Raw genomic sequence first — 27,866 nt, forward strand, 5'->3', positions numbered from 1 at the left:
CAATTACAATAAAATAATCAGGGTCATATAACATACATAGGATCCCAATGTAATTTTGATGTTCCAAATGGGTGGCCTGTACATCTGTTCATTAATAATAGGTGTTACAGTCTAACCAGCAGTCCTTATATGGGTTGATTCGAAAAAGCACACATTTTTTCAGTATTTTTGTGAGACCAAGAGGATGTTATGCTCCTAACTCAGCTGTGTGGAGAAGCACATCTGCCCCATCCCCAACCTATGAACTGTCAGTGAGCACTGACATAATTCGCCAGTGGTAAGTAAATTAAATCCTCAAAACGGCTGGGGCTCTTGGCAAAGATTTTAAAAACAACAATTTTACTCCACATAAAAATAACTTATTTGTAAATAGCTGCATCCTTTTACGGTTTCCCAACAGCCCTTAATGATCAATAGACTCCATGTAGCCAAGTGCTATAATTATCATGGTCCAGCTGATCCTGGACATGGACCCAAATTGGGGCAGCATGCCCCAGTGTAATAAATGATTAGAAATTGCAGAAAATTCCTGGGAGCCACTATTACTGGAAGTGCAGCAGAAACATAGAAACAGGATGTTTGCAGCACCTCCTGCTAAGCTACAGCAGCAAAGCAAGACCCACTCCGAGGAAAATCTAGGCCTATGATTCCATAATTGCTTTATGGCCGATAAATAGATAAAATTGAACTGCTAGCTGCCAATAAAATAGACAAAATTGTAAATGCACACCTTGGTGCAGTACTGAGGCACACAGACCAGTAAGTCCAAAATTCATTTATTGGTATGTTGTGAGTTAGCTGATCTTAGCCTTAGAAGTAACTGGTGTATTATAACTGGCCTCAGTGCCCCCTTACCAGGGAGAGAGGAGAAACCCCGATCAGGGGTTTTGCTCCATGTAGCCATTGTTGCTGAAAATTGTGTATGTGGAGATGCTAGGCAAGGCCAGGATTCGGCTTGGCAGTGATTCTTCACGAAGTGAATGGCTGCATCTAGCGCACTGCATCCCAGCAAAAATCTGTACTTCAGGAGAGGAGAAAGGGAAAGAGAAGAACATATGGAAAGGTTGAAGAGAAATCTCTCCACATAAAACATAGTGCAAGGTGTTGTTCAATGCATTAGTGTACTGGGATTTGAGCTCCAGTGGTGCAAAATCAAGTATTAAGAAAAGGGTAAATTTAAAAGTTGTAAGAGAAATATTAAGGCTGCAGAGCAGTAATGTGCATAAGAATAAGTGGATCAGGGACAGAGAGTTCTGTGAAGATAATAGGGCATTTGAGACCAAAGTGACAATCAGGAAAAATAGAAAGAAAAACCTGAATGTACCATAACTGAATACTTGAGGTATTCATAATGAAATAGTTGAATTAATGGCACAGATAGAAATAAATGGGTTTGATCTAATAGTCATTATAAAGATGTAGTTGCAGAGTGAACAAGGTTGAGAATGAAATATTCCAGGATGCTGAAGAGTTGGGAAAAATAGAAAAGGATGGGGAATGGTAACTCTGATTAAAAAAAGAGATGCAGACTGTAGAGAGAGAGGATCTTAGTTCAGAAAATCAAAATGTAGAATCAGTTTGTGTGGAGCTAAAGAACAGCTAAGGGCAGGAAACATTGGTGGGCGGAGCTTCTAAGCCCCTAACAGTGGTTATAATGTCAGGGAGAATATTTACCAGAAAATCAGAGGTGCATGTAAAAAGGGTAATACATGCAGATTTTCATCTTCATAGAGGCTGGGTAAACCAAACTTGCAATAAAAGTGTGGAGGACAAGTTCATAGAATGGATTCAATATAGTTTTTTTGTTAGATCAGTTTGCTAAAGAACCAGTTAGGGAATAGGCTATTTTGGATCTAGCATTGTGCAAATAACCTAAAAGATGAACAAGAAATTGGTAAATCAAGAGAGAATGGGTGTAAAATAAGAGATAAAAACAGCTTGTAAAAAGGAAGAGAGTAGCAACTGTAAACATGGGTATGTGAGAGACAAACACAGGTGAAATGATAATGAACGATACAGAACTAACAAAGATATTCTTAATGGTAGAAGACACACAAAAAAAATTCTGGAAATAGTGGAGAACCAAGGGTCTAGTGAGAATGAGGAAGTTAAAGAGATTCATATGAGTGAAGAAATGTTACCGGAGAAATTAATGGGACTAAAAGGCTCTTTCTCAACCTGTCCTGCCATCTTCAATGACTTCTCCACATGTACTCCCAGGTATTCCCACACCACCTTTAAGATTGTATCTTTTAGCTTATATTGCCTCTCCTCTTTCTTCCGATCAAAACTTATCATTTCTGTGTTAAATTTCATCTGCAACGTGTCTGCCCACTCCATCAGTTTGTCTATGTTCTCGTGAAGTCGATCACTATGCTCCTGACAATTCACAATACTTCCAGGTTTTGTGCCATCTGCAAATTTTGAAAGTGTGCCCTAAACACCCAAGTCATTAATATACAGGAAGAAGAACAGTATTCCTAGTGATGACTTCCAGGGAATGCCACTATATACTTTCTTCCAGTCTGAAAAACAACTATTCAACACTACTCTCTTGTTTTCAGTTACATAGCCAACTTCATATCCAGGCTGCCACTGTCTCTTTTAATCCATTGGCTTCAACGTTGCTGACAACCCTATTATGTGGTACTTTATCAAACACCTTTTGGAAGTACATCACATCAACTACATTACCCTCATTGAGTCTCTCTGTTTTCACATCAAAAAGTTCAATCAAGTTAGTTAAACATGATTTGCCTTTAACAAATCCATGCTTGCTTTCCTTAATTAGTTTACACTTGTGCAAATGATCATTCATTTTATCCTGGATTATCATTTCTAAAAGCTTTCCCACCACTGAGTTAAACTGACGGGTCTGTTGTTGGGTTTATCTGTACTTTCTTCTTTGAACAGGGCGTAAGGTTTATAATTCTCCAACCCTCTGGTATCACCAAAGAAGGACTGGGTGATTATGGAAATTTCCTCTGCAATTTCCACCCTTAGTTCTCCCAGCATCCTCAGATGCATCCCACATGGTCCGGATGACCTACCAACTTTAAATAAAGCCAGCGTCTCTAACATCTCCTCTATCAATTTTTATCCCATCCAGTATTTCAAATACCTCCTCTTTCAGTCGGCGTGCAGGGGTGGGCCTGATACACCAAAGTGTAAAATGATGCAGCTTGGTAAAAAAAACTACATAATAGGTTTGTAGCAAAATTGATGGGATTAAGGCAGCAGTAGCAGCATGGTTACAAAATTAGCTAATTAGCATAATATTGAAACTTGCAGATGACTTGGAGCTTGCAAGTGTGCTAAATGATGGAGGAAGAGTGTAATATTCTTCAAGAGGACATAGACAAGCTAGTGGAATGATGAGCAAGAGATGGCTAAAATTCAATGCATTAGGAAAAATGGGGAGGCACAATAAAAGCTAAATAGTACAATTGAAAAAGATTCTGTAGGTGGCAGAATGGATTAACAAAACATATGTGATTCTAGGCTTTCTAAATTGAGGGGTGGAGTACAAAAGACAGTAAGATATGCTAAATTGATATAAAATGCTAGTTTGTCCCCAGCTGGAGCACCATGGCTAATTCTGGGCACCACACTTTAGGAAGAATATGCAAGCTTTGGAGGGGGGGACAGAAGGGATTCACCAGAATGTTTCCATGGATAAGGAATTAGTTAAGTGAATAAACTGGAGAAGTTGGGTTTGTTCTGCTTTTAGCAGTTCGATGCGTTTAAAATTGTGAAAGCTTTAGATAGAGTAAATAAAGACAGCTGAAGGCTCAATAACCAAAAGGCACAGATTTAAGTGGACTGGAAAAAAAAAGGGACATGAGGAAAAACATTTAATGCAATGAGTGTTTTGGATTTGGAATGGACTGAACGGGTAATGGAAACAGATTCAATATTAATTTTCAAATGGGAATTGGATAAATAATTGGATAAATAACCGTAGTGATATGGGAAAAGGATTGGGAACTGGCGCTAACTGCATTGCTCTTAGAAGGAACTGGTGCAGACTCATTTGGTTGAATGGCCTCCTTCTATGCTGTTTTATTCTATGATTCGGACTGCTATTGACACAATACTGATGGATGTCATGCACAAATTCAGCACCAGAATATCCTCTTGCATGATTGTGAGCATTTCCTGCCTGGGAGTTTTTGGGAAAAGAAGCAGAAGAATCAAAGTTAAAAATCTTCCATGGGTGAAGTTCCTTTTTGGAGGGAGAACAAGGGAATCCTAGCTTTTTTCCATTATGAAATATCTCAAATTGTCAGATTTCACGGCTACATATTCTCACAATTTCCATTAAAAACTGAATGTGAAACTTTAGTCTCACTTTCTTTTACAAAATATTGACCAGATAATTTAAAATAGTTGCTCTTGGAAATAAATGTGTTTTATAAACTACACATCATTCCTGATATCTTGCAAATCAGTGCTACTGTATGGTAGCTAAACACTCAAAGATATGACATTGAATACTCTGAAGATGATCTTACTTGTGTCCAGACTCGTGAGCGATCGTAAATGCCAGTCCTAATCCCGTGTCTTCATTGATGGTACAACTGCGATATTTGCTACACATCCCACTAATAGGTGCAAAACCTAGGGAATAAAGCAAGTACAACCTGGAATGATTACATCAGTATTAGTGTGCAGTAACCTCCTTGATTTATTTTCTAACCCGAGCACTAAAAGAGGGTCTAGTACTTATCAGGCAAGCCAATGTTAAAGTCAATAGCCTTTTTGCAAAGATCACCAGTTAGCATTCTTTTAAAATGGATTTTATTAAAACTGTATTTGCTTTCTCAGCATTTGCTAAATGATCTAAATTTCTAGAGAAGATTCCCAAACATTTCTAAGCAGTTGTGCTGTTTCACAATCATTTTATACACTGTACATGATATTGCTAATCCCAAATGTAACAGCAGGGGAACTGTCCAATTCATAAGACAAGCTTTAAACTTCATATTCATGACTGATTGAAGAGACTGCCACAGCTACTGAATTACTGGGCTAATTTCACAAGTGTAATGGCTATAAGGTTATTCTCATGAATCTGTTAAGCCCAGGATGACAGGAATATGCTAAATGATCACATATCTAGTAATAATTTAGATGCAGCAGCATTGTGATTTAAGGTTTTTTCCAAGTGCTCAAACTACATAGAAGTAAAATAACTCAGTGCATAAATTGTATAAACGATTTTTCCCCCTTTTTCTTTAGAAATGCATTTTCAGTGCAGGGGAGAAAACAGATCGAGGGCAATTTGGTCTAACACTGGGACCTCTTTGTGATATGAACTGAATATCATATGTTCTCATGTACATCTCCCATAGACAGACTGAGAAACTCTTGGTGAGATGAGATGCTTTATTTCTCAGGCATCAAGTGAACGGAGAGAGCAAAGTTCAAGACAACTTCCACTTCACTCATCACAGTTTACTCCTAAAATAAAATTAAAATAATGCGCCCCACCCCTTTCATGAACTTACTTTTGGCTAGTTTTACTATTTACTTACTTTTACCATATTTCTCTTTATAGATGGTTTTAAATAGAAATGCTGAACTTTAAAAATCTCTGATAATTTTAAACATATCCAACTTCAACCTCTTGTGCATCCTGAAATCCCTTTGCCCCACCATTGGCTGCTGTGCTTTCAGCTGTCGAGGTCCAGTGCTTGGGAATTCATTTCCTAAACCCCAGGTCTTTCTACTCTACTCTCCCTTCAAACCATCCCTGAAACCCCCCTCTTTTGCCAGCTTTTAGTCACCCATTTCTTTACTCAACCATCACCCTAATATCTCTTACCGCTTGGCTCACTCTTTTTGTCTGGTTACACACCTTTGGTACATTTTTCTACATTATAAATGTTATATAGATGCAAGTTTTGTGCTACTCATCACCTGAGCTGACTTGAGAGACAGTGGGATTATAAACCCATCTTCACTGTACCAGCAGTATCTCATCAAGTTATTGCCTACCCATTATAGAATTGGCTCGATATTCATTCTATTGATTCCAATCGTTCTGACAGATTACGATTCATGCAATGAAGGTAAAAATTTACCCCAGTTAAGACAGTCGGCAGAATATTATGCTCTCGCTGGTGGTGAGCTTGGAGGTCGGAAGGGCATTTACTTAGACAGGGTGGTGGGGTATCTGAATCCTGCCGTCTTTCCACCTCCACCAAAATAATTTCTGGGTGGGAAGGCCCATGGCTGATCTAGCTGCCCCACCCACCAATTGAGGCCCTTAAGTGCCAATTAATAACCATTTAAAGGCCTCATCCTGCCCACCACAAGGATTAACCCAACTGCAAGTGGACCTGTCACCATGTGGCTTGCACGACAGGTGAACCTGTGTAGCCAGCTCATCACCTTGCCTCCGCCTCCGCCATGGGGGGGGGGGGAGGCAAAGGGGGCTGTCCCTCGAACAAAGGCATTCAGTGCCTGATCAAAGGACTGGACATTGGGAAGGGGAGGGGTGTGCTGCCGAAAGTCACACCCCAGCCCTTGCTTTCAAACTCCCTGCCCCCTCTTCCCGTGATCCCCGTTCTGCAAAACCCACCCCATAAACATTATTTAGCTTTGGCTGGGCCGCTCCATGACCCTGGCACTCCGGTGCCTGTCCTTCCGGCAGCAGCCAGTGGCAATGCTGAGCGCAAGAGCTGCCGGCCTCCGGCATGTGCTTTCGCCTGTGGGACTTCGCCACAGGAGTCTTGATTCCAGGGGAAGGCCAACCAGTAGCCTCATCACTACCTGACTGGTGCATGGTTCAGCAGGCCTTCTGGAAAAGTGGGTCTCCTGCTGGGTCTCCAGTGAGCTGCCTCAACAAGATTCTGCCCAGTGTTTCAAACGACGGGTGTGCTCATGCTCATACATACATCTTTCAACTGTACAAACAAGTAAAATCTAATGGAATGTTAATTATTGCAAGAGGAATGGAATATAAAAGTGGGGAAGTTTTACTGCCGCTGTACAGGGCCTTGGATGGTAGGACCCTGAGACCACGGGCAGAATATTACGCTCGGTGTGCGGGCATGCACCCGACATACTCGAGTGTAAAATGACGTGCGATGACATCGGGAGTGCGTCCCGACATCATCGTGCAGCCTCACAATATTTTGTTCAGCGGGTATGCGCCAGAGTCGGCTGCGGCCCGCCGACAATTAAAAGACCTATTAATGCCATTATCAATATAATTAAATTCAAATTTAAGCTGCCCATCCAACCTTACAATTGACGGGAAGCCAAAGAGGCCAAGCAGCCTTTACATTTTTTAGGAAACCTCATCCATGAGTGGGATGAGGTTTCCTAAAGCAAATAAACATTAAATTAATTTATTTTTGAATTAAAAACATGTCCCAGCTCAAGTGACAGAGTCACATGAGGGGACATGCTTTATTAAATTTTTATTCTCTTCATTTTTTTTAAACGGCGTTTCAGTCTCCCCGAAGCAGCTCTGTGCCTCAGGGAGACTGAAGAGCTCTTTCTTGCACATGCAAACTGAGCGCTAGGCCTGCTCGCCAGCCACCACCCCACCGGACAGGCGGACAGGCAATGCTCAGCACTGCCGCTCGTGATCCACGCAGAGCGGGCCTTAATTGGCTTGCCCGTGTGAAATCATGGTGCAGAGCCGATCATGGGCTCTGTCCGCTTTCCGACTGCCCCCACCGAGCACCCCCATCAAGGGCAAAATCCTGCCCCCCATATGGAGTACTGTGTACAGTATAAGTCTCTTCATTTGAAAAAGAAATAATATTGCTTTAGAAGCAATTCAGAGTAGGTTCACTCCACGCATTCCCAGGATGAAGGGCTTATCTTATGAAGATGAGGGCAATACATTTGACATAGTCTACTTGGACTCCAGCAAGGCTTTTGATAAGGCCCCGCATGGGAGACTGATAATGAAGGTAAGAGCCCATGGGATCCAAGGCAATTTGGCAAATTGAATCCAGAATTGGCTGATTGGCAGGAAGCAGAGGGTGATGGTCAAGGGTGTTTTTATGACTGGATACCTGTGTCCAGTGGGGTTCCACAAGGATCGGTATTGGGTCCCTTACTGTTTATGATATATATAAATGATTTAAACTAGAATGCAGGAGGGTTGATCAGTAAGTTTGTGGATGAAACAAAAATTGGCGGGGTGGTAAACAGTGAGGAGGATAACCTTAGATTACAAGAGGATATAGATGGGCTGGTCAGATGGGCTGATCAGTGGCAAATGGAATTTAATCCGGATAAGTGTGAGGTGATGCGCTTGGGGAGGACAGACAAGGCACAGGACCTTGAGAAGTGCTGAGGATCAGAGGGAAGTTGGTGTGCATATCCACCGGTCCCTTAATGTAGCGGGACAGGTAGATAAGGTGGTTAAGAAGGCATATGGGATAGTTGCCTTTATTAGCCAAGGCATAGAGTATAAGAGCAGGGAGGTAATGCCGGAACTGTATAAAACGCTGGTTAGGCCATAGCTAGAATATTGCATGCAGTTCTGGAGTCCACATTATAGGAAGGATGTGATTGCACTAGAGAAAGTGCAGAGGAGATTTACCAGGATGTTGCCTGAGCTGGGGAGTTTTAGTTATGAGGAGAGATTGGATAGACTGGGGCTATTTTCCCTGGAGCAGAGGAGATTGAGGAGGAACATGATTGAGGTGTATTAAATTATGAGGGGCATAGATAGGGTAAGGATAGGAAGGGACTTTTCCCCTCAGTGGAGGGATCAATAACTGGGGGCATAGATTTAAGGTAAGGGGCAGGAGGTTTAGAAAGGATGTAAGGAAGAATTTTTTCACCCAGAAGGTGGTGGGAATCTGGAACTCTCTGCCTGAAAGGATGGTAGAGGCAGGAACCCTCCTAACATTTAACAAGTATTTGGATGTGCACTTGAGATGCCAAAGCATACAAGGCTATGGGCCTAGTGCTGGAAAATGGGATTAGAATAGTTAGGTGCTTGTTTGACCAGCGCAGACTCGATGGGCTGAAGAGCCTTTTTCTGTGCTGTAGACCTCTATGACTCTAAGATAGGCTGAACATGCTAGGCCTATACCCATTGAAGTTTTGAAGAATGAGAGGTGATCTTATTGAAACAAAAAAATCTTGAGAAGATTTGATAGGGAGGATACCAGGAGGATGTTTCCTCTTGTGTGAGAGACTATAACTAGGAGACATAGTTTAAAAATTAAAAGATCTCCGTTTTAAGACAGAAGTGGGAAGAATTTTTTCTCTCTCACAGTGCAACTAGAACGTGGAATTCTCTTCCCCAGAAGGTAGTGGAGGCTGGGTCTTTAAATTTATTCAAGGCTGAGTTAGACAGATTCTTGTTAAACCAGGGAATCAAGGGCTCTGGGAGGTTGGGAGGGGGCGTGGGAGGAGGTGGGCAGTTAGGAAAGTGGAGCTGAGACCACAACCAGATCAGCCATGATCTTATTGAAAGGTGGAGCAGGCTCAAAGGGTGGAATAGCTTACTCCTGCTCCTAAGGCCTATGTTCCCACATAATCATGTTGTATTAATAGAGGTTCAGTTATCATCAGGTACAGGAAATTTTGACACATTGAAATTTTGTTACATTAGTGAAATACTACTGCTCTGCCTTCCCACATGTAGACACGGGGTACAATTTCCTTGATGTGTGACCATTAGAAGCATCAGGAATGCTGCCCTTGTGAAGAAACAGCTGCCCTTAATTTTTCTCTCCATGCAGACCATGCAAACATAAGCTTGGTCCGGCTTGGGCCAAGTGCCTAAAAATAAAATCAGGAGGAATTGGAACCCAGCCTCCTGCAACTACACTTTCAGGCTCAGATTTTGGAGTGAAGGACAGTAACCAGAAGGATCCAAGTGCCTCAAATTGTCTCGGGGGGTTGGTTAAAAATAAAGTGCCAAGACTCCTTCTCTGCATCAGCGTGCCAGCATGATTCCTGCACATTCTCTGATCAGATACTGGGCCATGCACTAGTTCTAGCTTCTGATTGGTTCTTCTGTTGAATCCAACATAAAATGAGGTGGGAGACCATGAATGCCCTTTTTTGTCTCATAAGTATCTACGACAGGCACAGACCCTTTTCTGTTTGCAGCAAAGTCCTACAAAATTCCAAGCAATGCAATGGGAAGTAACTGATTTCCACCCCTTTCCCTCTTCTCTGTGCTGGTTAAATGTTGATTCACAGGCACAGAACAGAAGAATATCTACATGATTCATTCTCACAGAAATGCAATTAATGCTCTTAGTACGTGCCTAGGGTCCCCACGTCATGGTGCTTGTAGTGAGTGGAGAACTAATCTTTCGGGCTACCTCTAGGTCCCTGACACTTCACGCTGGATTTTACACCCTGTCCACCTGGCAGAAAGTCAGGGAGCAAGCCTGCTTTGGCTGGCCATGGAAGTCCGAATTGCATGTTACGTGCAGCAGGCAGTTACTTGCCTGGCTTCAGGATTTTCGTCCCTTTAAGGGACATGGTCCCACCCACAAGTGCTGCTAGCCAATGGGAGGACCAGCAGCTTTACAGTCCCAGCAGCGCCACCAGGAGTGGTGGCTGGAGGCTGCCCCGGAATGGAGGAAAGTCGGGTTGGACTTTCCAGTACTAATCAGGCAGGGGTTCATTCATGAGGGCAATGGGGGCGGGGCGGGGGGGGGGGGGGGGGGGGGGGGGGGGGGGTGCAGGGGAGGGTGGTCTCTCAGCAGAGATGGCACTTGTTGTCGGGCGGGCCCTCCATTGCCTTCAGAATGCCTAATCAGGAGGCCACCTCAGCCCCCCAATCCCATAGGGAGGTCAAGAGGGTATACAATGAGGTCTACACAAGTGGTGAAGTGCCCACCTGCTGCTAGTATAATACCAGCAGTGGCTGGAAGACACCCATTAGTTAAGGGCCTCAGTTGGCCTAAGGGTAGGAGGCAGTCTGCCACCTTCCCAGTAAAATACCAGCCTAGGTGGGAAAGCAAGGAACACACCCCTCCACAATCTTACCTGGTCTTAGCCCCCAACCCCCACCACAATCTCCCAACTTACTCCTCGGGGCTCTGTAAAATCCAGACCGATATACTTATCTTCAATTGCACACAGTTCCATAGGCTGATCTGTCTTCCAGGTTGCATTTTGCACCTTCACATTACTTCCACTGCGAATGGAGTATAAAAATAGGGAAGTCTTGCTAAAACTATACTCGCACTAGTTAGGCCCACCTAGAATACTGTGAACAGTTTTGGTCCACTGCACAAACCCTAGTTTAATAAAAACAATGGAATTCAGCCCTGAAGTGAAGAAAGAAGTCTTGGAGATGGAGGAGATTTAATGTGTTTTGATGATCACATGGAGTACTGTTATCTCCTTAAGGGCAAGTATTATATATGCCTTTTGTGCTTTGAAATCAAGCCCAAAATATTTTGAGAATTAGTTTAATCGCATCTTAATAATCTCTTACCAAGCAAATGAAATTAAGACAAGTCTAAACATGAACAAGCACTACACCTGTTCACTCCAGGTTCAACTTTAGGAGTGTGGCCAAAAGTTAGAATCTCTGTCTAAGCTAAGATATTAAATTACTACATTCGTATTAAGATTTTGTGCACAACTGAACTTCATTCCCAAAATGAGGACAAAGTAGGACATTTAACATGGTGAAGATTTAGGCAATCACATGGGTTTTTTTAAATGTCGGCAAACAGGTTAATGTGAGTATAATGCAGATTTTCCTCTTCATACCTGTGCCATTTTTTTTTCAATACTATTAGCAAACAAAGGAAAATACAATCCATGTTATGCCTACAGCGCGCGTATGGTATTTACATTTGCCTCAACCTTCAAGTCGACTTGCTTTCCTCACTTCATTGGTGTGATATCATTTTATTTTAATCAGTTACAATTCTGGAACTCACTGCACATGAGGGCAGTGGAAGCAAAGATGGTCAATGATTTCAAAGGGAAATCGGATGGTCACTTGAAGGAAATAAACACGCAGGGTGATGGAGCTAGAGGGGGGAGGGAAATGGGACAGATCGGATTGCTTCAGAGCTGAGGGAGAGTAGGACCTTTCTGTGCTGCAACTTATTTTACGGGCAGGATTTTTACCTCATCAGCCAGGCGCGGCGGGCAGACCCGGGAGCGGTCATGAAGACTACTGCTGCCCACAATCCTGTCCCGACATCAATTTCACACTGGCCGGCCAATTAACGGCCAGCCAGCGTGAAACATGTGCTACAATGCTGAGCGCTGCTGGGGTGGGGTTGGGAAGGGAGGATGGCGAGTGCAGAACTTTGCGCATGTGCGGGGGGGCGCGCATTGAAAACTCCCTGAGGCACAGAGCTGCCTCAGGGAGTTGAAGATTTTTGAAATAAAAAATGAAAAACTTAAAAATGTTAAAAATATGTCCCCTCATGTGACTCTGTCACATGAGCAGGGACATGTGATAAATGGCATTTCAACATTTAAAAAAATCTTAAAATTCCTGTTGGAAACCTCATCCCGCCCGTGGATGAGGTTTCATAAAAAATCCAAAGGCCGCCTGGCCGATTTGCCTGTCTGTCAACTGTGAGCTTGGACAGCGAAAAATTGAATTCAGTTAATACTTTAATGACCTTAATCGGCCTGTTAATTATCGTCTTGCGCGCTGCTGACTCCCGCACGCGCCTGCCAACTGAAATATTGCGCAATGACATCGGGATATTCGCACATCGTCATCGCACGTCATTACACTCAAGCGGCTCGGGCGCTCTGCTGCCTCCCACACGTGCTCACTGACCGAAGTATTGTGTGAATGCGCGATGACATCAGGACGCTTGCCCATCGACACCACGCATCTTTTTATGCTCTACGAGCGTGCCCATCCACTCAGCGGAAAATCCAGCCCTATGATTTCTGATGTCTGAAATGCAGGGTCAGAATTGAGAGCTATCTGCTCCCTTTACATTTACCTGCAACTGCTTTCTATTATAACATTTAACAGACAAATGCAATCTTATTTTACTTCTAATGAGTACTGCAAATTAATATTGATGAACAGTAATTTATGAACAGTAATAGCAAAGTAAGGATCTTAAACACAGCATCAGGAATAATGTATTTCTTGTAACTTGTATTTATATGCTGCAAGACCACCAGTGCTGGAGCAATTAAAACTGAGGATGCTCAAGAGGCCAGAATCAGATCAGTGCAGATATCTCGAGATGGTTATGGGGCTGGAAGAGATGACAGAGATAGGGAGGGGTGCAGGCATGGAGGGGATTGAAGACAAAGTTGAGAATTTTAAAAGTCAAGGCATCATTTAACCAGGAGCCAATGTAGTTCAGCAAGAAAAGGGATGGGGAGTAGTGAATGGGACTTAGTGCAACATTTGTATTCTGCATTTAAAGCTTACGATAGAATGTACTGATGGAGAATGGTGGTGCAGAACTTTTATTGGGGAGGATTCAAAATTCATGAGCACCTTACACAGAAGGACACTACAATGCCTTTGCTAGAGTAAATGTGGAGATATCAATCTAATATTCTGCAAATCAGCTGTATTATTTAACAGGGGGAACTAATTTTATTGTTGCAGAAAAGAAATGCAAGACCTGAGCAGGTAACTTCAGTGGCAATCCAGAGAATTGGGAATGCTTTGCTAGTTTCTCTATGCATTTAATAATGATGGGGATTAAGTGTGAATTTTCAGGTCTATAATATTTTTATTTCACTGCTGTGCAGTCGCACTAGTGAGAATGTTACAAAAATGGACTATAAGGTTATAATGCAATTGAAAGACACCATGATTGACAAGACTGAAGTTTCAGCTATTTCTTTCATGGTTTGAGCACAGATAGGATTTTTATTTATAATCCTGTTGTGGTCTCTTTTACTTTCTGCTACTCTTGCTTGTGTTCTGCCTTTCCCACATCAATGCCAAATCCACTGAACATGATACAAAGTGACACAAAAAGTTTGAAAAAATTGGTTTTGCAATGTAATATAATGCAATAATTTGCAAAACACTGGATTCTTTGAAATTGAGAATTACAAATAAATTCATCTTCCTCCATTTCACATATGAGAGATAACGTTTTCACATTTTGCATAAAATATTTCTCATTTTTTTTGTTTTAAAATCATTTAATGAGTTCACCTAAAGTATCACAAGGTTCATTCTTCCAAGAACAAATGTCAAGGCCTGTCAGCAGAATGGCATGATCATGACGATTACCATCCTTGCCCACCAATCCCGACTGCCACTGACAGAAGCTGTTCAAAGTGCGGTCTGCATGGTGATTTATTAAAAGACCCGGCTGTAGAGTAAAAAGACAAAGGGAAAAATGTTCAAAGGAGATCACAAATTGGCCTCTGCATTTTGGACTATTTAATGAAAACATTGCGAAAGATCAAATAAACAATGATGAGAGGCAACAAGCTGCCTAGACAGTCCTTTATGGTTCATTGAGTGGTTCAGTGCTTCATGAAAGGATAAATGTGCTGATAATTTTGTGATTTTAAGACAAGTGCTGGATTATACAAACTGGCCTTGCTTGAAATTCCTAATGGCAACTGCAAAGACAACAAATTAAGACAAAGTTAAATCAGCTGCCAGCAGGTAATGCCCAAAAGACAGTGGGTGCATATCTGACATTCTTCTGAATGTCAAAAAAAATTAAACTCGAAGAATACAGGTGCAAGGGTCTGAGCATTTTATAAGAGCACTGTCACTATGATCTATCTGAATGGAAAACTGAGCTTACAACTCATATCCTTTTAGCATATTTAATATAATAAAATCTCCCAAGGCATTTTGCAGGTGCATTATAAAACAAAATATTACAATAAGCCATGTAGGCGATATTAGGTCAGGCGACCAAAAGCTTTGTCAAAGAGGTAGATTTTAAGAATTGTGGTAAAGGAGGAAAGTGAGGTAGAGAGGCAGAAAGGTGTAGGAAGGGTATTCCAGAGGTTAGTTCCTAGGCAACGGCAGGTGTGGTCACCAATGGTGGAGCAGTTAAAATCGGAGATACTCAAGACGTCAGAATTAGATGAGCACAGGTATCTCAAGTGGGACTGGAGAAAATTACAGAGATGGGGGCAGCGAGGTCATGGAGGGATTTAAAAGCAAGGATGGGGATTCTAAAATCAAGATCTTGATCTTTTCATTGAGAACTGTCGGCGTGACATTAGACGTCTCAATTTCTCTGCTCCTCTCAACTACTCTAACCAGTCACTGTCTGAACTTGCTGCACTCCGTTCTCTCAGGTCCAACCCTGACTTTGTCATCAAACCCGCTGACAAGGGTGGTGCTGTTGCTGTCTGGTGCACTGACCTCTACCTCGCAGGGGCTGAGCGTCAACTCGCAGACACTTCCTCCTAACCCATCCCGGACCATGACCCCACCACTGAACATCAAGCCATTGTTTCCAGGACTGTCACTGACCTCATCTTCTCTGGAAATCTTCCTTCTACAGCTTCCAACTTGACAGTCTCCCAACCGCGGACAGCCCGCTTCTACCTCCTACCCAAAATCCACAAACAGAACTGTCCCGGCAGACCGATTGTGTCAGCCTGTTCCTGCCCCACAGAACTCATTTCTTGAGTATCTTGACTCCATTCTCTCTCCCCTTGTCCAGTCCCTTCCCACCTACATCCGTGATTCCTCTGACATCATATCAACAATTTCCAGTTCCCTGGCCCCAACCGCCTCCTCTTCACCATGGAAGTCCAATCCCTCTACAACTCCATCCCCCACTGGGATAGTCTGATGGCTCTCCACTTCTTCCTCAAACAGAGGCCCGAACAATCCCCATCCACCACTACACTCCTCCGTCGGGCTGAACTTGTTCTCACACTGAACATTTTTTCCTTAAACTCCTCTCACTTCCTCCAAATAAAAGGTGTGGCTATGGGTACCCACATGGGCCCCAGCTATGCCTGTCTCTTTATGGGGTATGTGGAACATTCCTTGTTCCAGTCCTACTCCGGCCCCCTCCCACAACTCTTTCTTCGGTACATCGCTGATAACTTTAGTGCTGCTTCATGCTCTCGTCTGGACCTGGAAAAATTTATTAATTTTGATTCCAATTTCCACCATCATTTTCACATGGTCCATCTCTGACATTTCCCTTCCCTTCCTTGACCTCTCTGTCTCAATTTCTGGTGATAGACTGTCCACCAATATCATTACAAGCCTACTGACTCCCACAGCTATCTCGAATACAGCTCCTCACACCCCACTTCCTGTAAGGACTCCATCCCATTCTCTCAGTTCCTTCGCCTCCGTCGCATTTGTTCTGATGATGCCACTTTCAAAAACAGTTCCTCTGACATGTCCTCCTTATTCCTTAACCGAGGTGGTTGACAGGGCCCTCAACCATGTCCGGCCCATCTCCTGCGCATCCGCCCTCACACCTTCCTCTCCCTCCCAGAAACATGATAGGATCCCCCATGTCCTCACTTATCACCCCACCAGCTTCCACATTCAAAGGATCATCCTCCGCCATTTCCGTCAACTCCAGCATGATGTTACCACCAAACACAACTTCCCTTTACTCCCCCGGCAGTATTCCGCAGGGATTGTTCCCTCCAGGACACCCTGGTCCACTCTTCCATCAGCCCCTACACCTCAACCCCCTCCCATGGCACCTTCCCATGCAACCACAGAAGGTGCAACACCTGCCCCTTCACTTCCCAGCTCCTTACCGTCCAAGGGCCCAAACACTCCTTTCAAGTGAAGCAGCATTTCACATGCACTTCCCTCAATTTAGTCTACTTTGGAGAGGACAAACGCAGACTGGGTGACCGCTTTACAGAACAACTTCAGTCTGTCCACAAGCATTACCCACCTCCCTGTCGCTTGCCATTTCAACACTCCACCCTGCTCTCATGCCCACATGTCCATCCTTGGCCTGCTGCATTGTTCCAGTGAAGCTCAACGCAAACTGGAGGAACAGCACCTCATCTTCCGGCTAGGCACTTTACAGCCTTCCGGACTGAAAATTGAGTTCAACAATTTTAGACCATGAACTCTCTCCTTCATCCCCACCCCTTTCCGATCCCCCCTTTTTTTCCCAAGAATTTATATAGATTTTTCTTTTCCCACCTATTTCCATTATTTTAAATGTATTTCCATCCATTGTTTTATCTCTACCTTTTGGCCTTTTTCGATTTCTTCACCCCACCCCCCAAATAGGGCTATTTGTACCTTGCTAGTCCTGCTTTCTACCCGTAATTAGCACATCCCTTAGATAATATCACCACCTTCAACACCTCTTTGTCCTTTTGTCTGTGACATTATCTCCACCTATCACTGGCTCTACTTGTCCCACCGCACCCCCCCCCACCTCCTTCAACCAGCTTATATTTCACCTTTCTTCTATTTTTACTTAGATCTGTTGAAGAGTCATTCGGACTCAAAACGGTAACTGTGTTCCTCTCCTCAGATGCTGCCAGACTTGTTGAGTTTTTCCAGGTATTTTTGTTTAAAATCAAGATGTTGCCTGACTGGGAATCAATGTGGGTCAGTAAACACAGAAGTGATGGGTAAACAGCATTTGCTGTGACTTAGGGCATGGGCAGCCAAGTTTTTGATGATCTCTAACTTACAGGGGGTAGAATGTGAGAGACCAGTCAGGATTCTGTTGTAATAGTCAAGTCTAGAGGTGACACAGGAATGAATGAGGGTTTCAGAAGCAGATTAACTGAAACAAGAGTGAGGTTGAACAACGTTACACAGCTAGAAACAGGCAGTCTTAGTGATAGTGTGAATATGTAGTCCGAAGCTCAACTCGGGGTCAAGTATGACACCATCGGTGCAAATAGGCTGGCTTAGTCTCAGATTGTTCCCTATAATCAACTAATTTGTACAATTTAATTGTATATTATCATTGATGTAGTGAGGATCTATAATGTCACATTATGTTATTTAATTTAAAATGGATACCTGATCTTCCTCCAGCAGGACAATCCCAACTATTACAATATTTATGTTGCCTCCTATCGTGCCATCTTTGAACAGGGTGGACACCTTGAAAGAGGCAAAAAATTATTTTCAGGTTTATATCTTAGTGATCAGAAAATACATACTTAATTGATGGAAAGCTACAAGCACGTATAAAAACCATCAGCAATACTGGTGGACCATTACTTCCGATGGAGTGGCAATTGAGTTGGATTGCCACTCTGCTCGAAAGTTCTTACCTGAAAATCCAGCTGATCGTATCTCACCTAACTTTCCAACTCAGGCTGGGTGGGATCTGGGCAGTGCAGCGCAACCTCAGGGCCTAGCATCGAGGGCTGCAAAGTTGAAGGTAAGTAAGCCATTCCCCTTTCTATGGCATCAGCTGTCATAAACTAGGCAAGTTTAAAGGTCTTTGACAAGGTAAGTGTACAAGGTAAGTGGATAGGATTTGATGGGGTGGGTTGGGTCGGGTGGAGCCATCAGGCGGGGATGATGGGGGGTTGGGGGTCTGGTTGGGTCGGGCCTGGTGGGGTGCCAAGGGTTGGAGGAAGTCCGGTGGGGTGGAGGGGGGAGTAGTCGGGGGTGGGGGAGTCCCTGGGAGTTCAGAGGTGTGAGGGAAATCCTGTTAGGGAGAGGTGGGGGGAAGGGGTCAGTGTGGGTCTGTACAATAGTTACCCAGAAGGTAGAAGTGGGTTTAATTCTTCTAACTTTTTGATGTAACCTAGTCAGAACCATCCGAAGTTTGCAATTTAAATCGCAACTTTCAGATGATTCTCAGTGCAGGGCAATTGCCCAGGGGAAGTTTACACTTCACAGGAGCATTTGGGGAAGGGGGAGGGGGGGGGGAGCGGGGCAGGGGTCCCCAGCGCATCTTTGGGGCACCCCCAGGTTTGACACCCTGGAACTCAGAAGTTACAGCCCACTATTTTCAATCTTGAGAGAAAGTGTATGAAAATCACTACAACGCACAGTTCTCAAGAACGATTTTTAAAAATGACATAAAATCAACAATTTAATAAAAGACAGACAATAACTTAGAAGCAAAAGTCAAGATGTTCTTTTACATAGGGTTGATTTTCACCTTTAAATTATCTTGGGGAAATCATTTGTCAATGTTTGAAGGCTAGTAGAAGCATTCCAACTGAAGCTGCACCTAGATTTGCCCAAAGATTGTTAGGTTTTTAGTTACAGGACCACAGATTTTCACACCGTGTCAGATGCAAGGAGTGAACCGTTTGATGTTACTTGCTCCTCCAAGGATTTTCAGTATATTAACACACCTTTAATCACAGAAGACCCACTACTACCACAGTTGATCTCACAACTGCAGGCATCCTGCTATTTTGTAAATTGAATGTCTGATATTGAAGTGTTGAAATGTTTTGATCCAATCACTCAGGCATTATGCAGAAGGTCAAAGTACTGGGTACTCGTTTGGTCATGCAGGATCTACTTAAGTACAATGTCAAAAACTCAGGGTAATCCACTGAGAAACTTGAATCCTTCACATATTCAAATGTAAACACTTCCACTATTAAATTAATTTTAATTAAATTTGATGGTCCACTGGACAGCTATGCAGTTACAGAAATGTACTTATAGTGAAGTCTGGTCCTTGAGTTCTTTGTCTCCATTTTTGGGAATAAGCTAACAACAAATGTTTTTTGTAAGTCTACTGATACCCCAGCTTGACTACACTTCCTTTCACCCCATTTTCTGTAAGGACTCCATTCCATTCTCCCAGTTTCTCCACCGTTGTTGCCTCTGATGTGGCAGCTGTTCATCATTCTTCCATTCCCACCTCCTCTAGACCAGTGCTGTCCAATAGGATTTGGATGCTCATGAAAATTGTAGCAATCAGGTCACCATATTCACCACGTTACAAAATATGTGCAATACTAATAAAACAAATGAACACTTTTTTGAAAATATGTTTGACATTTAAACTGTCAGCAATCACTGCCAGAGAAAAGAGAACAGCTTCAAAGGGCTTTGGAATCCAATTGTTCCACAAAGCAAGCCTGAATACAAAGGGCGGTGACAATCTGTTAACTGAAAGTGTGCCCCAGTTTATTTCAAAAAAGCAAATTTCTTCAAGAGTAAACAATCTGTATTTTATCAGAAGTGATTATATTCGGAGAGGGAAAAGAATAGAGAGATCTTCTGTGTTCAAGCTCTCTTGCTTTACTTATGTTCTGTCACTTGGCACTGTCAAACACAGCATCAGATATTTAACCTTTGATTCATAGCCAACCTCCTGTAATCTCTCTTTATAGATTTTATTAATTTAAACTTCAGCAGCTGCCATGGTGGGATTTGAACCCATATCCCCAGAGCATCAGCCTGGATCTCTGGATTACAAGTGTCAGTGACATTGCCACTAGGCCACTGCCCTCCCTGCCAACAGCACCCTATTCCTTTTAATAGTTTGCTTCAACAGATCAATTAAGATAAAAGTTGAATACATTTGCATATTGCTGCACACCCCCAGCTTGCCAAAATTTTACATTTCAACCCTCTTTAGCAGCCATGCAGCACCATCTGTAACTCACACACCTCAACTGTTTTGCGAAAACTGGCAACTACTAGCTAAACAACACGAAGTTCTTCAGCTGGCATCCTTGTGTCGCTAGTTTGCCCAAGAAAATTGAGAGCAATCAGACCGCTGTGCTTCTGTAGGCCGGGCACTTCAAAACATAGTCCCGTAGATCTCAATCTTTTGTCATTATAGGCACCCAGAGAGAACAGGAACAGAAAAGGAAATAAATGGCAGACTATTTTTCTTGTTTCATTGAACAAATGGACCTTCAGTTTTCAGGTCACTAGAAACCTGAACTTTATTCTGATAAACATGGTCACAATCTGACTGACATCTGACTTTTGTCTAACAACAACATGGTTAATTCTTCTGCACTCAATTAGGAACTGAAGACTTTAACACAACGCTGCATTGTATGATTCTAAAAATGAACAGCATCAATTCACCACGTCGGTGTATGCTTCCCCCCGTCCAATACTCTAGCCACTCGCTACAACACTGATCTAGATATATCTTTTGTGTACTTACTTCTCCCATTACACTCTCTTTAACTCTGCACCACCAACATTCTTGCCACTTAATCACTCCTGCCTTCCATCCTATCGCAGATCTTTTCTTCTGTTGTTTTTCTACACGCCTCCCTTTCACTCGCTTAAAAACCTATTACATTTCTAATATTTTCTAGTTCTGATGGAAGTCATTGACCTGAAATGTGAATTTTGTTTCTCTCCACACAAATGCTACCTGACCTCCTGAGTATGTTTAGTATTTTCTGTTTTTAGATCCAGTCTGTTAGTTCAATGCCCAAGCAGTAAAGGTGAAAACATCTCCCTATAACTGAAGGAAAAGAACTGCTTTTGTCTCTTTTTATTAGTGTTCGGTGCACCAAGCCTGAACTTGCAGGCACTTTAGAACGATTACTATGTAATTACAAAATACATTACAACTTCCTTAAGATATTATTCTCGAATTGTAAAGGGATGTTATGACAATAATGTTGCACAACTTTTTTGCCACTAAACATTGGAGTTAAATGTATTTGTTTTTTCAGCCTTACCATGTTTAGTATAGTTAACACATAAGTAGTGATGTTTTCGTTGCCATGGTTTTCAATCATTTTCTTGTCTACCACGACTAAGGTTTCCACATTGAGCTTTTCATTCTTTCGGGTCTTAAACAAGGAACGCTTGTTTCTGGGCAAGAATCCATACTCATCTGGTAGAATGTACATATCTGCTTCTGGAGGTTTAGGCATATCTACAGAAAGAGAACATTGGGTATTGTTAATAAATGTTGCACAGGATTTGAAAAGAATAATTTCCATGCACATGAGTATATTGTCACAAGTGCTCTCCATTTAGATAGAAAGTGACATTAATTCAACTTGCTTAACTAAAATAAAGTTTATGCAGAGCCAAAAAATGATAAGATGTTACTTGGTTTTGTACCAAAGTCTCAGACTTTGGTAACCTCCTAATTATTTTTTACAAGTTAGGTGGCGAGTATCATATACTAACAACATTAACTCCTGCTCACTTAGAACTTGAAAATGAGATGTGACCACCTCCTGGACCTCCTTGGAGGTTCTCGCAACCTGTTCGGAGATGGGGTGGGGGATTTACTGTAACCCTCTAGAGAGACAATACAAATGTCTCAAATCCCCAGGAGGTCTCAAGGCCCTGTCTCTCTCACTCTATAAGTGCTTTGAAATTTCTGTTTCACTGTGACAAATATGGAGGAAACAACATGCTCAATCAATAAGTAAATGTGCTGTATGGTGTGACACTGAGCTATAAAGACCAAGAAAATAGAGGTTTGTGCCCCAGTTCCTGTTGAATCAGCTAATCACAACCAGTACAGAGACAGGGGACTAGAAATTCATTTGCCCCAATTTGCGACCTACTCATATCCATTGGAAATAAGGTGGGCAGCACATAAAATTCGTGTACTAACTTCATTTCTCTGATTGCAGTGTAGCCATGAGCGACCACCATGCTGCCCTGAACTCCACTGAACTGCCAGCATCCTCTGCGCACCACAGGGGCACAAGTAGCATTGTGAAGAAACCACGTACATCAGGTAGCCTTCCTTTTTCAAAGGTGTAGTCCCTATAAAAGGGAAGTTGCAGCAGTACACTGCTGGATAATCTGATTTTGCCACTGAAGAATGAGGATAGCACACCAGACAAAGGAAAGGGCTTCTTGCTTCAGAGATGCTGCCCCAGGCACACTGGTCAGAGAAGTGGTGGCCAGGAAGGGTGCCTTGTTCCTGCCAGGGGTCAGGATGCCATCAAGACTGAGTCTCCACAGGGAATAGGAGCACATGGCAATCATGGTTAATGCTTGGAATGGGGCTCACAGTACGTGGCAGCATTGACAGAACAAGTTTAATGACTTCACTCAGGTAGTCAAGATGAGTGAATGAATTTTCACATTGTAACTCACACCCACTACACCACCCATCTCTTATACTGCTCATTAAAGCACACTCCCGTCACTCACCCAGCAGCACAACCTAACGCTCAGGAGTCATCATGAAATTCCTTATACTGTACCTCACCCAGCATTTATGGTCCCACCACTGCCACTCTGTCAGAGCCCCTGCTGTTACCTCTCAGTCAGCTAGCTCAGATGACTGCCGCCCATGCCAAGGTAGTACAGTCCAAAGCTGCGGCCTTCACCCAGACCCTGCTTTAGGGCATTCTGCAAGGTCATCTCCCATCTTCCCCATTTAAAGCCATCAACTTTCTACCAGCCACACTGCATAAAGAGCTGAAGGCCAAACAAAATGACCTGCAAGACATTGGATGCCCAAGGATAATTTGTTTTGATTTTTTTGCGTGTTATTGATGTAATGCCGATTGGGCGAAGTTGTTGAGAGAAGGTTTTTGCTCTTGGCCGCATCAGTTCACCGCTGCGTAAGAAGTTGACAAAGGCACTTTGCACAATAAAACATCAGGTAGATCTTCACAGTGTCACTAGAAGTGGCACCAGAAAAAATTAATTTTGCACCAGAGATGCTATGACTGGCTTGGGGGGTGGTGGCAGGTGGGGGTATGGGTGGGAAAGTGAAGCAGAGGGTAATCAGATAGCTCTCCTGCTCTATATAAGCGCTCCTGTTTTAAATACTACTTTTAATGGCGTACAATGATCTATGGTTAAGTGTGCCAGGATGAATGCCCCCAGTTGTACAAACAGCCACTAAGGTTTTATACATAGATAATTAAAAGAACATGGGAGTTGCCACTTTAACTTATTATTTATCACAACAATAGCTGGAATTATACAGTTTCTTTGACACAGTAGAATGACTCAAGGCACTTTATAGGAATGTAAGTAGACAAAAATTGTCACTGAGTCAGAGAAGGAGGCATTAGGATAAGTGAAACGAGTGTTCAAATTAGGAGCAAGAGCAGGCCACTCGGCCCCTCAAGCCTGCTCTGTCATGCAATAAGATCATGGTTGATCTAATTGCAATCTCCCACCTACACCCAATAAGCTTTCAAGTCCTTGCTTATCAATAATTTATCTACCTCTGCCTTAAAAATTTTCAAAGACTCTGGTTCCACCACCCCTTGAAGACACACTACCCTGAGAGAAAAACATTCTCCTCATCTCTGTCTCAAATGGGTGACACCTTATTTTTAAACAGCGACCCTTAGTTCTAGATTCTCCCACAAGATGAAACATCCTCTCCATATCTACACTGTCAAGACTCCTCAGGATCTTCTATGTTTCAATCAAGTTGCCTCTTACTCTTCTGAACTTCAGTGAATACAAGCCTAGCCCATCTAACCTTTCCTCATAAGACAACTCGCCTATTCCAGGTATTGGTCTAGTAAACCTTCTCTGAACTGCTTCTAACGCATTTACATCCTTCCTTAAATAAGGGGACCAATACTGTACACAGCACTCCAGATCTATAACTGAAGCATAACCTCCATACTTTTGTATCAATTCCCTCACAAAAAATGATAAACATTGTATTAGCTTTCCTAATTACTTGCTGTACCTGCATACTAACATTTTTGATTCATGCACTAGGACACCTAGATCCCTCTGCATCCTCTCACCATTTAGATAATATGCTTCTTTTGTAGGCTTGCTGCCAAAATGGACAATTTCACACTTACCCATATTATATAGATAAAATATTTGTCAAAGATGTAGGTTTTAAGCAGAGTCTCAAAGGAAGAAAGAGAAGTGGAGAGGTAAAGAGGTTTGGAGAAGGAATTCCAGAGTTTTGTGCCTTTAGCCATCTAAGCCATGTCACCAATGGTGGGGTGGTGATCTTAGAATTATTACTATTTCTCCTATCAGATTTATATCTTAATGAACAATTTCAAACTATTACTTAGAAAGACTTGCGTTTACTGTCGCCCTTACCTTGAAAACAAAATCAAGTAGTAAAAAAATAAGTAGATAAATTTCATCAGCTTAGGAATAGAATAAAGAGCTAAACAATGAGAATGGATTTCTTTGGCGCTTACCCAGCTCCAATAAATGGGGTTTAAGGCTGAAAATTGAGTAGTAGCTCCTCTTGAAGGCCACAGTAAAGAGAGTTGGGGGAGTGCAAAATGATTAGTTATCAACTGCTTTACATGACCGCACAAGTTGAATTTCACCCAGAATCACTGAATTATTATGGTGCCGAAGGAGGCCATTTGGCCCATCATATCTGCACCGGCTCTCCAAAAGCATATTAAGACTTCATGCCATTCGCCTGCCTTTTCCCTGTGCCCTTGCACATTGTTTCTATTCAAATAATCATCTGATGCCCTCTTGAATGCCTTGATTGAAATTACCTCCACCACACTTCTAGGCAGTACATTCCAACTCAAACCACTTGCTGAGTGAAAAGGTTTTTCCTCACATCACATTTGCTTCTTTTGCAAATCGCTTTAAATCTGTGTCCTCTCATTCTTGTTCCTTTTACAAGTGGGAACCAGTTTCTCCCTATCTACGCTATCTAACCCACTCATGATTTTGAACATCTCGATCAAATCTCCTTTTAATCTTCTCCTCTTCAAGGGGAACAATCCAACCTCTCCAATCTATCTTCATAACTGAAGTTTCTCATCCCTGGAGCCATTTTTGTAAACCAATTCTACAATGTCTCCAATGTGTTTGCATCCTTTCTACAGTATGGCACCCAGAACTGTACACAATACTCCAGCTGAGGTCTAACTAGTGTCTTATATAAGCTCAGCATAACCTCCCTGCTCTTGTGCTCTAAGCCCTTATTAATAAAGCTGAGGGTACTGTATGCTTTATTAACTGCTTTCCCCACCTGTCCTGCCACCTTCAATGATCTATGCACATATACACCCAGGTGCCTCTGCTCCTGCACCCCCTTAAGAACTGTATCCTTTATTTTATATTGTCCATCCACCATTTCTACCAAAATGCATCACCTCACGTGTCTGCATTGAACTTCACCTGTCAGCTATCTGTCCATTCCGCCAACTTGTCGATGTCCATTTGAAGTTCTACACTGTTTTCTTCACAGTTTATAACGCTCCCAAGCTTTGTATCATCCGCAAACTTGGAAATTTTCCCCTGCACACCAAGATCTAGGTGATTAATATATATCAGGAAAAGCAAGGGTACCAAGGGTTCCAGCCCCGGCCCCAGCACGCCCCACCCCCCCCAACTCTTTCTCCGGTACATCGATGATTGCTCCGGTGCTGCTTCATGCTCTTGTCTAGACCTGGAAAAATTTATTAATTTTGCTTCCAATTTCCACCATTTTCACATGGTCCATCTCAGACACTTCCCTTCCCTTCCTTGACCTCTGTCTCAATTTCTGGTGATGGTCTGTCCACCAATATTCATTACAAGCCTACCGACTCTGACAGCTACCTTGAATACAGCTCCTCATACCCCGCTTCCTGTAAGGACTCCATCCCATTCTCTCTGTTCCTTCGCCTCCGTCGCATCTGTTCTAATGATGCCATTTCAAATACAGTTCCTCTGACACGTCTTCCTTCTTCCTTAACCAAGGTTTTCCACCCACGGTGGTTGACAGCGCCTTCAACGATGTCCGGCCCATCTCCCGCGGATCCGCCCTCACACCTTCTCCTCCCTCCCAGAACCATGATAGGGTCCCCCTTATCCTCACTTATCACCCCACCAGCCTCCGCATTCAAAGGATCATCCTCCGCCATTTCTGCCAACTCCATCATGATGCCACCACCAAACAGATATTCCCTTCACCCTCCCAGTGGCATTCCGCAAGGAACATTCCCTCTGGGACACCCTGGTCCACTCCTCCATCATCCCCTACACCTCAACCCCCTCCCAAGCACCTTCCCATGCAACCACAGAAGGTGCAACACCTGCCCCTTTACTTCCCCTCTTCTCACCATCCAAGGGCACAAACACTCCTTTCAAGTGAAGCAGCATTTCACTTGCACTTCCATCAATTTAGTCTACTGCATTCACTGCTCCCAATGCGGTTTCCTCTACATTGGAAAGACCAAACACAGACTGGGTGACCGCTTTGCAGAACACCTTCGGTCTGTCCGCAAGCATGACCCAGACCTCCCTGTCGCTTGCCATTTTAACACTCCACCCTGCTCTCATGCCCACATGTCCATCCTTGGCCTGCTGCATTGTTCCAGTGAAGCTCAACGCAAACTGGAGGAACAGCACCTCATCTTCCGACTGGGCACTTTACAGCCTTACGGACTGAAAATTGTGTTCAACAATTTTAGACCATAAACTCTCTCTTCCATCCCCACCCCCTTTCCGATCCCCCCTGTTTTCCCAATAATTTACATAGATTTTTCTTTTCCCACCTATTTCCATTATTTTTAAATATATTTCCATCCATTGTTTTATCTCTATCTTTTAGTCTATTTCAATCCCTTCCCTTCACCCACCCCCCCCACCAACCTAGGGCTATCTGTACCTTGCTTGTCCTGCTATCTACCTTTAATTAGCACATTCCTTAGATAATATCACTACCTTCAACACCTCTTTGTCCTTTTGTCTGTGACATCTTTTGGCAATCTCCACCTATCACTGGCCCTCTATCCAGCTCTACCTGTCCCACCCCCCTTAAACCAGCTGATATTTCACCTCTTTTCTATTTTTACTTAGTTCTGTTGAATAGTCATATGGACTTGAAACGTTAACTGTGTTCCTCTCCACAGATGCTGCCAGACCTGCTGAGTTTTTCCAGGTATTTTTATTTTTGTTTTGGATTTCCAGCATCCGCAGTTTTTTGCTTTTATCCCAATTCCAACCCCTGTGGAACATCCACTACAAACCTTCCTCCAGTCTGAAAAATATCCATTGACCATTACTCACTGTTTCCTATTACTCAGCAATTTTGTATCCTCATCACTACTGTCCCTTTTACTCCATGAGCTATGACTTTTTTCACAAGTCTGTTATG

The 27,866-nt window shown here is 42.9% G+C and overlaps 1 protein-coding gene across 1 annotated transcript in view; it reads right to left on the reverse strand.

Annotated features, from left to right (window-relative positions):
• The window catches only part of LOC121276052 (A disintegrin and metalloproteinase with thrombospondin motifs 16), a 332,665-nt gene that overhangs the window by 219,060 nt on the left and 85,739 nt on the right, over positions 1 to 27,866 (reverse strand). The window contains exons 4-7 of the mRNA XM_041183997.1: positions 21,523 to 21,722; positions 17,909 to 17,992; positions 14,117 to 14,276; positions 4,515 to 4,620 (exon numbers count right to left, since the gene is read on the reverse strand). Of these exons, the coding sequence (XP_041039931.1) occupies positions 4,515 to 4,620; positions 14,117 to 14,276; positions 17,909 to 17,992; positions 21,523 to 21,722 (550 nt within the window). The remainder of the gene's footprint in view (positions 1 to 4,514; positions 4,621 to 14,116; positions 14,277 to 17,908; positions 17,993 to 21,522; positions 21,723 to 27,866) is intronic.

Source organism: Carcharodon carcharias, chromosome 3 (assembly GCF_017639515.1).
Source record: "Carcharodon carcharias isolate sCarCar2 chromosome 3, sCarCar2.pri, whole genome shotgun sequence".
In the NCBI taxonomy this organism is placed as follows: domain Eukaryota; kingdom Metazoa; phylum Chordata; class Chondrichthyes; order Lamniformes; family Lamnidae; genus Carcharodon; species Carcharodon carcharias.